General features: G+C 38.2%; 1 protein-coding gene across 2 annotated transcripts in view; it reads left to right on the top strand.

The window, feature by feature from the left end:
- LOC115440611 (protein bark beetle) overlaps window positions 1-14,892 on the top strand; it is a 41,910-nt gene extending 27,018 nt beyond the window's left edge. Inside the window, exons 3-14 of one of the 2 annotated variants that reach the window (XM_030164990.1) lie at window positions 115-6,317; window positions 6,695-6,906; window positions 7,269-7,404; window positions 7,782-8,001; window positions 8,434-8,559; window positions 9,147-9,176; window positions 10,043-10,304; window positions 10,522-10,723; window positions 11,643-11,775; window positions 12,083-12,203; window positions 12,908-13,508; window positions 13,789-14,892. In XM_030164990.1, the coding sequence (XP_030020850.1) occupies window positions 115-6,317; window positions 6,695-6,906; window positions 7,269-7,404; window positions 7,782-8,001; window positions 8,434-8,559; window positions 9,147-9,176; window positions 10,043-10,304; window positions 10,522-10,723; window positions 11,643-11,775; window positions 12,083-12,203; window positions 12,908-13,508; window positions 13,789-14,063 (8,521 nt within the window). In that variant the 3' untranslated portion in view covers window positions 14,064-14,892. The remainder of the gene's footprint in view (window positions 1-114; window positions 6,318-6,694; window positions 6,907-7,268; window positions 7,405-7,781; window positions 8,002-8,433; window positions 8,560-9,146; window positions 9,177-10,042; window positions 10,305-10,521; window positions 10,724-11,642; window positions 11,776-12,082; window positions 12,204-12,907; window positions 13,509-13,788) is intronic. The other variant, XM_030164991.2, reaches the window with a different exon arrangement.
- The last annotated feature ends 147 nt before the right edge of the window (window positions 14,893-15,039 follow it).

Genomic DNA, 15,039 nt, shown 5'->3' with positions numbered 1-15,039 from the left:
GTCCATAAATTAGATAAATTGTAGAATATTAATAAGATTAATGCAAAATTTTTATGAGAAAAGCATATTAGTAAAGGTATATTTTGAATGTAATGAAAGTGTTTTTTTTTTCAGTTGGACAATCAACGACATGGAAATAGCTTGCAGACAATTGGGTTTCATGGGTGGTTCATTTTACAACTGGATGGATCGTCAACCAGGCAGACTAGCCAGACTTCTATTCGAAGAACCAAGGTGCAAAGGGACAGAGAGCGACCTTTTCCAATGCGATTGGAATTCTCGACAACTTGGCTCGGGCGTTTGCGACTATCACCCAGATCTGGCGATACAATGCCAACCGCGGCACGATATCAGTGGCAATCTTGCACGACATTGGAGAGGATTGCGTTTTGAAAATGCAGTGTACGAACGAATATTAACAGCTGCTAACACTTTATATGTCCCTACATCGATGTCCAGGCTCAGGCGTGTCGTAATAAAAAATGCAGGGCTCGGCAGAAATAACAATGCCACTAGTGCCCTAGATGTTATGGGTGTACCGCCGGTCATGGAAGATATAGAAATATCGTACTCGGCTTTCAACGCGGTCAACGTGACCTCACCCGACGCTCCTATAGTCATAAACAATTGTACGATTCGAAACAATAGAGGTTACGGTGTTTATGTGAATTCAACTTACGGTATGACCAAGATAGAAAACTGTTTGATTCACGAGAACGGCGGGGACGGGGTCAAATACGTAGTACACGAGATGAATATGGATGAGAGGTTCGACCGAAGCGAAGTTTTCGACTTGTGCACACTCGCATCCACCCCCAGTCAGACATTTCCAATTCAAATGTCAATCGAGCAGTCGAGATATTCTAATATGGAGAGAGATTGCAATCAAAAATTTTATACGCGATCCGATCATGTTTTGACCTTGAGTTTTCTCAAGTTGTTAACAAATCAAAATAACACTGGAGAGATGTACATATATGATGGTTCGACGTCCAACGATAGGCTACTGTTGGCATTTAATATAAGGAACTTTACGCGCCCACAGAGCGTGACGTCAACTAGAAATAGGATGTACGTTAGATTTCGCGCCAACACGCGCACCGACATAACTGGTTTTTTGAGACTTACGTCAGGTATCAGTAAAACGTATGATCTAAATGTGACCGACACTATCATATCTGACAACAATGGCAGGGGCGTGGCAATTGAAAATTTGAGATCACAAGTTCATATACACCGTACAGCTATATCGAATAACAATCATGTTGCTGGCTTGCATGTGGTGAGTGGAGCGGGAGATGTTAATGTAACGGAAAGCAGAATATCCTTCAACCAAGGTGACGGAGTTAATATAACGGTTACTGGCGGTAATAGAAACATATCCAAAAGTATATTGAGCTCGAATCAAGGTTTCGGTATCTCTGTTTGGCTGAATGACACTCAAGAAACTGAATACATCCCGTTAAACCAGACGACCGTCGTTGAGTATTCAGAAATTTTTAAGAACTTAGATGTCGGAATTCTACACGGCAACTTCTGTGGCGACAGTTGGGTCAACATAACAGGCAATTGGTTCAATACAAGCGCTGAAAGCACCATCGAAGTGTCTACATGTTGGAGGTTTAATAACCCTCAAAGATTATTAAACCTACAGATAGGTCATAATAGGTTCTATGAAAATTTAAAAGTTCCCGTGAAAATACAGCCGGCCCTCAATGTGAATGGTAGGATAGAACATAACTATTTCGAGAATGGCCACTATGGTGCAATCGTAATACTCAATAGAATAGAAGGAAAGTTTTTAGAAGAATTTGAGATATTGCCAGCCAATTTTAGAATACAGCATAACTATTTCTTTGGAAATAAAGGACCATTTGTAGTTAATTTAGGTTTATCGCCGTACAGTGACATACAGTATATATTGTTCACTAGAAATTTCTTACGAGACAATAAGGTACAGGAGCCTTTTGAACCGATAGAAGGAATTTCAACTCGATTAACTCCAAGAAGCAGAGTTGCAGCAACTATAGTACTATCTTCAAGTAATATAGACGTATTCAGAAATATAATTAATAATCCAGAAGCACAATACGAGATAGGATCACACGTTGAAGATCAGAGCAAAATCTTAAATTGCACTTATAACTGGCTCGGTTTCGGCGAAGAAGAAAAAGTCTACAATAGGCTATTTCATAGAAAAGATAGGTATAATTTAGCGAAAATAGTTTACATGCCGTACTTACTCCACAATAGTAATCCTGGTGCTACTCAGATCAATTATAACTCATTATTCGTACCTCAATTCAACGTGCCGGGTACTTTTGTCGTTGGGGGTGAAGTGGAAGGCATAGAAGTTCTAAGGCAAGGAGAGTATGACGTTAACAAAGACATTAATATAAGGCCTGGAGGTAAACTAGTCTTGCAATCAGGCGTAACATTAAAGTTCCCACCAGCTATTGGCATAATGGTCGCAGGTAAGATTGAAGCAAGAGGTAAGCGACCAAATGACATCACTTTTACTCTTAAAGAAGAAGTAGTCTTATCTAACGAAAGTTATTATGAGACTGATGTAGAACCAACTACTCCTGGCTACGTAGAGCCAGTAGTACCAATAAGGCTTTTGGGAGGTAGAACGCAGAATGAAGGTAGATTGCAGGTTAGAATTGATGACAGATGGGGTACGGTGTGTAATTATAAATGGAATATTATCAATGCTGCTCTGGTTTGCAACCAACTGGGTCTCGCTTTGAATCCCGAGGATTGGTTTTTGGAACCTAATGAAATCCCAAGTGCTGGAATTTCGGAAGAGATTATTCTATCGAACGTACAATGTACTGAATTTGATACTGATATTACAAAATGCAAAGCAGAAACTAGAGATAATTTTGAAAATTCCTGCACTCATGATAACGATGTTGGCATTCGGTGCTATGAGACAAGTTGGGCGGGAGTCAGATTTAGCGTGATCTCAGAGAGAGCTGATTTACAATACGTTACTATTGAAAAAGCTGGTTTACTAGACTACTCATCTAATGTTTTCAAACCTGCTTTGCAAATTGACTTCGCTAGACACAGTTTGGAAAGCGTGAAAATTGCTAACAATTATCATGACGGCTTGGGCATATTGTATTCCGATTTATATGGAGCCGATGCCATAAACACAGTTCGCAACTCCGAATTTAGTAACAACAAAGGCAGCGGTATAAGTTTCAAACAACTGGGACTAAAAGTTTATGGATCTGTTATAGAAAATAATAATTTGGCGGGAATATATCACAACCCACATCTAACGGGTCCACAGCAAAGAGAAATAGCTGGATGGTTTAATCTAGATCGAGGGTTTAACTTTGACGAATCCAACTATCGTCCTATAACAATACCTGAGTACGAAACACATATATCTTTAGTAAACGGAGAAACAAGGCATTTGGTATTTTCTAAACACCACGGCGAAAACATTGTTAAAACGTACAATATTAAATGCAATCCGGGTTTCGTACTTGGTTTACAGCTTTTGAATCCTATTCACAATTTCTCTACTGAAAACATATGTATATATGACTCGCAGAATATTAACGAGAGAAGTACACAATGGTGCTTGAACCGGGACCTGTCGACTTTCCCAACGACTAGTAATAGTTTTGGAGTAGTATTAACGTATGAAAGTGGTACAAATGCTCTAGGCGGCGTAGTCCTCGTAGTCAGTACAATTACAGCACCAGTACAAAACCTTCGAAACAGGATCGTTAAGGGTCCAGTTCCAACCCTACAAGTGGTCAATACAAAAATTAAAGGTAATACGAAAGGTGTCAAAGCTTTGTACTATAATCGTTACTTAAATGAACTTGGTGATCATTTCTTAAGAAAAGCTAATGAAAGTATCAAAATATTTAATTGTGAGATAGCACATAATAAAGAAGAAGCTATTTATGTAAACACTCCATTCTGGGATATCCATGACAGTAACATTACAGAAATAACTATTATGGTCAATGGCAGTCTTATCACTGATAACGGAAGAGGCATCCATCACTTTGCAAGAGATCTGAGAAGCTCCAATAATCTTTATCATTATATTCTTCAAGATAATACTATAGAGAGAAACAAGAACGGTGGATTTGACGTCGCTTTACCATACGTTTGGCAATATAACGAAAACTTCACGCATTCTGTCTATATGTACAACAACACTTGGCGAAATAATCAGAACTTCGCCTTAATCGTAGACGGACACTTCTCAGAACTTAATATAACGAAAAATGTGTTCACTGATAACAATTGCAGATTTGGACTGATTTCCATACAAGGAATGGAGAAGAAAATGACGATTGACGGTAATCTAATCGAAAGGAATAATGGACAGTTCATGGTTAAATTCCATATGGACAGTCAAAGTGAAATAATGGGGCTCGTGTACGCTGTATTCGTGTTCAACAAGTTGAAAAATAATCAGCACACGTCTATGGTTAACAGAGGATCTTTGATACACAGTTTCGAGCCAACCTACGTCATAGGCTTCAAAGGAGTACAAAAAGTTAAAGTGAGCAGGAATTTGTTTGGCAACAACGCATTAGAGTACACACTGGTTGCTGGTATTAGAACTGCGAAAATTAATAATTTATTGGACGTAGCTGAAAACTGGTGGGGCAGTGCTGTGGAGAAAGAAATCCAAAAGCAAATATTCGATTTCGACGACTGGAATAACCATGCTATAGCGATTTACTTACCGTATTTGCTTGAAGACGACTTTGAGGCTAGTATTTCGCCATCTTTCAGTCCAAATGCAGAAGTAGATGTTAATGAATTGGGCGGTCGTCTGGTATCTAATCTCACTATAGAATCACGAATTGCTCCATACATTGTCAAATCCGATATAACTGTCATGCCAGATGTAACTCTTACTATCCATCCTGGTGTAATATTGGAGTTTCCTCCGAATGTTGGCATTCTTGTAATGGGTCTATTAGAGGCAGTTGGCCACATCCAACTTCCAATTATTATGAGACCGATATCAACTGCCGCAAATATTGAAATGAATAGGAAAGACAAGAGGGAAGTTGGTCAATATTCGCAATATCATCACAAACAGCGGAGGCAATTAGAATTATTGTCCTTACCAAATTCTATACGACTGTGTACGGGTAGAAACTGTTCCATCAGTGACAATATTAGCGAGAGAAACCATGAAGGTTTCCTTGAGTACTATAATAAAACTACTTTACAATGGGTTCCTATGTGTGATAATCGATTTACGGAAAGAAATGCTCAAGTAGTGTGCAGAGAATTGGGCTTCGATCCGATCAATGTATTCTTCGCTCACGACCGAAGAGTGGAGTATCACAGCAACTCTTTATCAAGGATTTGGTCGTGGCCTGAGCCTTTGCAATGCGTGGGTACAGAAGATAGATACGAAGACTGTCCAATCAGACTCAACGGACAGTTATATGGCCATAGACATGAATGCAGATGGGACTCTGAATTTGTCTTCATACATTGCGGAACGAGGAATTTGGAAGAAAACCTAGACTATTGGGGTGGGATAAGATTTGCAAATCCTGAATTCGAGTATTCCCTATACGAGCATAGGATACACGACCATCACACACACGAAACAATGAAACGGCCAGAAAGCGTGTTACGACATGTCCAAATTTACGGCGCAGGTATACTGCACAACGAGAAATCTCCAGCCATACAAAGTATAGTAAAAAACCCAGATATAAGAAACGTTAATATAAGCAAGTGTGCTCACCACGGAATTAACTTAATATCTCCCACCGATACTATAAGTATGATGTTTAATTCCGTAAGTGACATATTAGGTGAAGGTGTTAGTGCCATATCATTGAACGGGGAAGGTAGAGAATCGGAGGAATCTAGTTTCACACCGCTCAAAGACTTGAATCTTCCCTATCACATGTTCTCTCTCATTGACATTTGCGACAGTAGTAAAATGGTAACCGTGGAAGAAAGAGTAATATTGTACTACAAATACGATAATAACCCGGTGAATTGCGTGAAAATCTTCAAGAGTATGTTCAGAGTGAAGCCATTCGGGTTCCGCTTACTCCAATTTAACTTGTTCAACCATACCTTGAATTACGGTAAGAGGGATTCGTTGACTTTGTACGATGGAGACATTTACAATATCACCGCTCCCATGATTGGGTATTTGGAGAACGGTTCGCCTGATGAGAAGAAGTTGTTTAGAACCGAAGGCTCTAGTTTGAGCGTGAGTTTGTTCGCGAACGGGGCGTCGGCGGTGCATGGGTTCATTGCTGAGATCGTCACGTTGCCTATATCTGCAATTGGATTTAGTGAGTATTCTTATTTTTACAATAATATCTAGTAGTATGTGGTTCATTTATAGTAGTATATTCGGGATTCAACTTCATCTGTTATGTGATATTAAACAGTAAAAAAATATTAGAAATTTGTAAGTTATTATTGGCTGCATTTTAAAAATAAATACATAATAATTCAATAGTCAAAATATTTCTATAGTTTATAGGTCATTTGTTTATATTATAAGTTCCTATTGTTCTATAAAAATACAATAAATAAATAAAACAAATATGCATACTACTGATTTTGTAAGCACTTACACCATCGATTTATATGTACTAGAATATACGTCAATGACTTGGACCTTGTTTTTCCAACTTCCATAAAAACGACGTAATCATTTTTTCAGACCGCGACGTCCAACATAACATATCGAACAGCGAGTTCATGAACAACAGAGACGGTGCAATCACGTACCAGTCGGTCGGTGAAGTGAATCCATTAGTGGCTATAACCAGGAACGAGATCCATGGAAACTGCCTCAAACTGTACGGGAACTTCACTTCCTGCCAGTCAGCTGTGAGGATCGACGTTCAGAATACTCAGAGTTTGGTGTTTAGGGTGAGTTCAATATTATCTTCTTCAACCTATGGAAATCCATTCCATTTCCATTTCCATAGCAACCTGTTAGAAGCAGCTTGCATCCAGCGGGTTTCTGCGATATTACCAGGACGTCTGTCTATCTTGTATCATTATATTAAATGTCGGGACTATTTCTTGCACCGAAAACTTTACTAAATTGTTTGATTTAGTCTAATCCGAAAGATAGTAACATTGCGTACCTAATGGATCAGCTGACTCCGGATAGTGATTTCGTGAAATGCCAAGAGTGAAAATTCTGTTAACGGTATAAGACTTCTATTTTAAACATCAGAGTTTTAATAAGGTTAATGTGGTAAAAGTAATAATAATTTATTTTCCAGAATAATCTGGTGCGAGATAACGTTGGAGGGTTGCTAGTGCGAGCTGATTCCAGAGGGTCGGCGACGTCGCTACGCGGCTGGATTCATAACAATCTGTTCTTCGCTAACCACGACCTACCTTGTCTGAAAGTCGAAGGTACGTTGTATTTTATCCTATACTAGCTGTTTCCGCGGCTTCACCGACGTGTAAATCAGCGATTCACAAAGTTTTTCCCGCGTAAATCCCGACCAACGAGATTTTTTACACCCACGCGACCTCTTCAACAGTAATCGTTATATTTCAGTCATAACGACTATTACGTCCCTCACCAGTTGCTAGAGTTATGCAGACTTGTAAATAAAATGAAATCAGTGATGGGAACTTGATGTAGTATATTACTTACTCTATGGCAAATCTATGTTTATAGCTGAAGTTTATAGTTAATACTGGAATTAAATCAAATATGACATCGCAATGATGTTCTATTTCATAAACCAACGAAATTACTCAAAATAAATCAAATAATTTTCCAGGTCGCCAATCGTCCCCCTACCAAGAAGTGACGATATACCGCAACTACTTCACCCGCAATCGAGTTCCGTTCGAGGACGTCATAGTGTTGCGCCAAGTGGTCTCAAATTTCACGTACAATTACGTCCACGACAACACCGGACAAAGGATTCTAGAAGTGTCCGGTTTCGATAAAGTCAGACTGCCGATATACCAGACCACTTCTCATAATGGATTTTACAGGTGAGATTTAAATTGTGCAATATTATATCGGCGACATTTGTTTTTTTTCGAAAAATTTTAACACAGTAAAAAAATCATAGAAAAAAATCTGATTTTAAATATGTACCAAAAAAGGCCCTTAAGTCAATTAGCCTTTTAACTGTCGATGTTTTTATCCAAGAATGGTAAACAAAATTAGTATGCTACCTTAGTATGTGAAGCCTAACTTTAAGGTACCTAAGTAAACTCGAATAAATAAATATATGGGAACATACTCTTGCTGCCCAGAGTATCAGACCAATTGCAATGCTGGAAAAGATATAGAACCTACTGACTTTTCCACAGTTTGAAAAGATATTTCCGTATCATGATAGGGGGCCACTCTATTCCCACTTAAAAAGAAATCTAGAGATGTAACCAAGAATTCACAAACTAAATATTCTTTTGTTACAGAAACTATGCTCTAGACCGCGAAGGTCGCGCCACAGTGGTGGCAGGCACCGCTGGACAGAACTACGTCGACAATATCTTCTTTAATCCCGATAACGACTATGAAATGATTACCGTCAATAGATCTATGTGAGTATACCCGTCTGTGGATCTGTGGAGGACAATGGGGATTATAAACCCCCTAAATCTTAGTTAAGTCTGTTTTTTAACTTTCTTCAAACCCTTTAACACCCAAATACTCCAAATTTATTTATGAATACATCACTTTCTGTTTACCTGATTATTTGTCAATTTAATTTATTATGTGTCATATAAAGTTATATTGTTGCAATATTTACAAAAATGTGTTCATTTTAAAATCACCACATGTGTCTAATTCAGTAAAAAAAAAAATATGGACCTAAATGAATGTTACTAATAAATATACCTTTTCACAATTTTTTGATAATACTTCCCTCAGATATTTAAGTCTGTTGATTCATAGTAAAATATAAAGAGCTTTAAAGGCATGAATAAGTATCTGTGCCATACAGGGTGTTGCAGAATGGAGGTATTACACTTATAATGATGTATATTTCAGTTTTTGGTCTTTAAATCATAATTATAAATCATGAATTGATTCATGTTAATTTGATTACTTCTTTTTGAAACACCCTGTATTAGTAATTAATATTATAATTGCATGTTTTTGTTTGCATGGCTCGCCGGGATTATAGCTTTGCTGACTATAACCCGAATTTCATGAGGTAAGTTATTCGTCAATATATGTCATACTTGCATGTCATTCAGTTATTAAGCATGTAGCAAATACAGCAGTTTTCAATAAACTATCTCAATCTCAATTTTTAATCCGATTCCGAGAATGAACCAATCAATCAATGAACGAATGAAAGAATCAATTAATCATGTAAAAAAACTGCTATGATTGGTCCATTTCTGAGATAGATCGAAAAATTGGGATCGTTTATTGAAAATTGCGTATATTCGATCGCTCTTATTACGGTCTTTTTAAAATATCTATTATATATTTTAGCATTTATATTCTTCCTTCTGTTCAGCTTTATGGGCAACATTTTTCACATATATTGTTATTAGGCACTGATATATTGAAAATCCATAATATTATTTATCTTATCTATAAGCAATAGTAAATTGTTTTTTTTAGAAAATATTATATGCACTCGACGCAATAATTCAGTAAAATAAACCAATTTAATTGCATAAAAATACACAAACATCGCAGCATTAATACCACAACCAAATCTTAAACTACCCTACAATCAATTATATTAATCACCAGTTTCTTGACATGAAGAATGTATTAAGAATTTTTCATACGCCACAAGCGTATGAAAAATTCTTAATACATTCTTCACTATAAAACACAAAACTTCATAACTAATAATCATCACAACCAAATATCGACCTACTCACAATAAGGACTTCTCAGCACTTCTCTCGACCGTTGGCGTACTAGAATTTCTTGTACATACTTCGCTACTAAAAATAAAAATGATACTTCATTACAAAAAAAAAACAATTAACAAATCACGTATCACCGCACCTTCACATCCCAATTTTCGACCTACCCATAATCCGGATCTCTCAACAGTTCCCTGGACCTCTGGCGTACGAGAATCGATGCTAAACACAACTACTGGAGCTACAACGAAACGTTGGCTGTAGCGGGAAGGATCCGGGACCAGGCCGACAACCCTCTGCTTCTAGAGGTGGACTACAGGCCGTTCTACATGAACAACTTAACGGTCCTGGGAGGGGGGAAATGTCCCCCAGGATGGGACGCTATAGCCGGAACATGTTATATGTACGTCGGCGCACCTATGACGTATGAAGAGGCTAGGACTTTCTGTTTGGTGAGTTAAGTTCTACTTGCATTTATAGATTTTTTTGTTATATAGTTTTTGTAGTTTTGTAGTTTATGTAGTTTTACGTTATAGACAGACCCTTGTACTAGTGAGCCAATGATTTCATTTATTTGTATCCGCAACAATCTTTTTACCAACTAAGCTTACGAACTCCAACCATACGTTAACCGCAAGTAATCTATACTGAACCTTATTTCCTCTCCAGTCTGACAACGCGTCCATGCCATACGTGACGGGCAACTACGCGGCACTGTACGAGTTCATCCAGCGTCAGAACCAGTGGTTCCAGTACGGGGACCGCGTGTGGGTCAACCACATCGACTACGTGACGCAGTGCACATCCTTCGCTTTCTCCAGTGTGGACATCACCGACTGCAATCAGAAGAACGCGTTCATTTGTGAAATTGGTGGGTTTCAATTATTTTTTACCACTTTTATTAGCCTTTTTCTCTCTCTCTCCAGTCGTTCCCTCATTATTGAGTGACTTAATTATCTTCAATATGATATTTCTCTATCGGCATCGTTCTTTTGCCTGATGAAATGCTGTCAGAATGGAAATATTCAACGCACTGGAAATCTGGTCTATCCATCTTTTGGGCCCAGCATTAGTCTTTACTTTTATCAAAAACTAAGGGCAATGTATTGACTGCTAAGATTCATTAGTTGGAGAGGCATTGCAAGAACATCTTTTATAAGAACACGGCATAGTGATTATTGGTTAGTACAATCTCCTTTAGATAGAGTATCGTTTGGTGACTGATAAATACTTCTCGCCAGTCGACACAATTTTGCCGGACTGTTTGAGCCGATCGTACACAGGCTGATCAGAGAACGTGAGACGCTCACATGGGTCACTATTTACTCTCCGTTCCATATGGTCGCTATCTGGCCGCAAGAGATTTCACCATCAGTAAATAAATGTCGTCGTATTCCATTTTAGTTTTTAATAACACAAAACTATGATAAAATTGGATAAGTTACAGGAAATGGCACAAGTCATGAGCACAAAATAAACATTGGTGGGAACGAACACATGTATATACAAATTGGATGAAAGTATATAAAGTAGCCTCATAGACAAGGCAATAGACAAGAAGCATCGACGAAGAAACTAATCCCACGAGACATTGTCGCATTGGACGTCAAACCCTCGAAGAAATACGTATCAAATAGCGGAACCTCGCACCTCCCCTCTCACCCTTATGCGAAACTCTGTCACCAAAACAAATGCGAATCACGTAAAACCCTCCTGTGAATCATTTGTGGAAAATAAACCCTCCAATCACGAGTGTGCTCATAATAATAATATTCCACATTTGTCCACAGACCCGAAGATAATGATCGACCCGATGTCGTGGCAGGGCGACACGTTGGCGGTCGCGTTCATTGGATTGTTATTACTCGCGGTGTTGCTCGTCGCCGCTGCGCTCATCTGCTGGTACTCCAAGTCTAAGCACAGGTAATTCATCATTTTAACCGATTTCAAAAAAGAGGAATCAGTTATGTTTTCAGCGGTCTTTGCCTAGATTATGGTACAAAGATTGTTCCTGATTTTATACACTAAGACTTTTAATATGTTCAATAGCCTTAAGTATATTTTATACCAACATTATATGTGGCTGGGAATTCCTAGGTTCGATTTGCAGTTAGATGGAAAACACACTGAGAGACTTTTAGTGATAGTTAAAATTCCAAACAAATCTTGTCACGGGTAATTAAATGATACAATTATATGATTCTTGTCACAGTTCAATTTGTTTGTTCAGACATGTCCAGCGATTAGAGCGACGTAACTCAATTCGTCAGTCGCTGCACTCGGTGCGGTCCATCGGGAGCATCAACGGAGGGTTCCCTGACACCGCGTACAGGAGGAAATTGGCGCAAATGGTAACATAAATTATATTCAATGGTTATTTTCGGTCGTTTATATATCGACTCGATGGTTGAAAGGCTAATGGATTTAAAGTTACAATTTTTGCGACACTGCGTTGTTTATATTACGTTGTAAAAATGACGTTTAATCAATAAGCGTTTTTTACGTAGTATTTGTACTCTCTTTGAAGCCTTTCACCCTTTTTTTTTTGTTTTCGCGGAGACAGTCCCTTATTACTACCGTCCAGTCTTCGCGGGGGGGGCGACTGAGCGGTTATGTTGGGGTAACCGTTGCCTTACGACCCGACAATTGAAGCAACCCGGGACCCTCGGGTGGCGGTCGGGCCGAGTCCCTAACCAATGAACCTAACCTAATTCCCTACGCAACGGCCCACCAACTAAAACTCCGCGTTGACCCTCTTCGGCGCATAAGGGACGACTGCGTTCTTCCCCGAGACAGCAGGTCCGAGTCTTCGTCCGCGGCCGCCCCTGCGCGGTGCCGCCTTGCGGCCCGTCTCCTAAAGCCTTTCACCCTACAATAATATTAAATCGAAAAATTTTAATTTTCAAATATATCTTTTGTTTTCCGCTGCTCTGTTAGAAGAGGAAGAAAAAGGTGATAGTTTTCGTCTACATACATTTTATATCATATCACTTGACTAAATATTTTAATTTATTTGTCGCACGTATTTTTCACTCAATATAAATGCAATTCGCAGAGCACCCGTTCCACCGACACACTAACCAAAGGATCAGACTACCGCAAAATGTTAGCATCAACCACCTCAATGGAATCAATGGAAAAAAGCCAATTCAACTCCTCAATCGAGGACAACCAGAGCTTCGACATCTACGAGGCACATAACCCCAACAACATCCAATTGAAACAGAGTACTTTCTCTAAGAAACCCGCATCGCCAGAATATTCCGTCCCACAGACTATGAGACCGTTTAACTTGGCATACAGGAATGAGGGTTATAAAGACGCTTCCGGTCAGACGAGTGGGGCGCCATCTATCAACACTATGACAGAAGAAACTCCTATACTACACCACGCTGGGATCAGGTCACCTGAAGAAGATACGTTACCTAATGATGGTCAATACTATACGTCAGATACTCTCCCATTACGGGATCTGAATAAGTCCAGTGATACGTTAGCGTTGAAGAATGATTTGGAGAAAGATAAATACGGCCCGTACGGTGCACCGCAATATGGCGGTCAGCCGAAACTGTCGTTTTTGATGGAATTAAGATCGAAAATGCCGGAGCAGCCGCAACCAGGAGCTGTGCCTACGACTACTTTTGGACAGAGGAATGGTATGATTTTTTTTATTAAATAACATTAATCTAGCATTTATTACCAAAAATACGTGTTTTTTAATGTCCATTTTGAATTACTTTACGGAAATACTAGCACGTTATGTATTTTTTCAATGAACCATACTTTTTATTGTAGTCCCTCTAGTACTCTTGGGCCACCAACATCTCATATAAGGAAAGCAAATTCAAAGTAGTCTTTATTACTCCTTTATACCATAAAACGTGTGGGAGGCAAAACCAGTTGCAGAGCACTATAACTGTAAATTATTTCATCCAGACCAACAATATTACGAAGATGACCTGCCAAGCCCGCCGCATCCGCCAGTATACTCAAGTCCATACGACAACAGCCACTCAGAACACATTCCGAGCTACGATTCCAGTCCGCGGGACCTTTCCACGGATTTCGATTCTCCGATGTCGGACTACCACCGCTCAAAATCGGAAGCATTGTTGGAAACTAATTTTGATTTTGACGACTCTGAGTCAAGTCCTCTGCCTATGACAGAGGCGAGTAGATCGCACAGCCAACCTTTAGAGACCGCCATGTGATAGTATAGTATGATATGGTATCTAATAACCCTGAACTTCGAATGACCAGCGTAGAAAATGGTAATTAAAATATAAAAACAAAAACTTACTTTGTCCGCTCGTTTAAAACGAATGAGATCTTTTTCTACCTTTAGACTTTTTAATCTGGTATATGTGTAGAATATGGTTAATATTATGTGTTCGAATGTTTGAAGTGACAGGGTTTTTGTAACACTATAATGGAGTAGAAAGAAAAGACTGATTTAATGTCTTGATCGAAATGCTATTCTTTTGCATTTACTGAATGTTTCCACGATAATGTGCCTTATGAACTATATACTTATATTAACGAACTAAAAATTTCCATTTTATATTAATGTATCGATAACAGTAACGCACGATCTCAATATAAATAAGCGTAAATATCTAACGCTTTGTCGTACTTTCGCCGCGTACTATTTTCTATGTTTTTCTATACTGTTCTGAAACATTCCTTTATATTTACAATTTACAATAGTTTTATATTTTGTATAATGTATTTGTCCGTCCTTGTATCAAGTGAGTTATGTTAAGTTAAATTAAGGTATTTCTAGAATATATTCAAATGAAACACCATTGTGTAATCATAAATGTATGTCATTTAATCGACTTCTACAATTTTTTTATAGATATTTTATGTATGTTTTGTTATGAATTATTTTCCAGTATTTATATTGTTTGTAAAAATAACTAAATGATTTTATGACTTAATGCTTTAATTATAAAATGTACAAGACAAAATAGGACCAGCAGGTAGTGTTAAAAAATTACTATAAGACTAATAGAAGAATAAATATCACAAATATTCTTATTATGTGTTTTATTAACCATTGATATGTAATACGTTTATATATTTTATGCAACATGTACTTTGCTTATAGAGATAAAAAATAAACAATCCACCTAATCGTATTTGAAACATGAACTTATGAGTTAGTTTTATCAAAGTTGAAGGCGT

Source organism: Manduca sexta, chromosome 24, assembly GCF_014839805.1.
Source record: "Manduca sexta isolate Smith_Timp_Sample1 chromosome 24, JHU_Msex_v1.0, whole genome shotgun sequence".
In the NCBI taxonomy this organism is placed as follows: domain Eukaryota; kingdom Metazoa; phylum Arthropoda; class Insecta; order Lepidoptera; family Sphingidae; genus Manduca; species Manduca sexta.
This window is presented reverse-complemented; position numbering and strand designations above follow the sequence as displayed.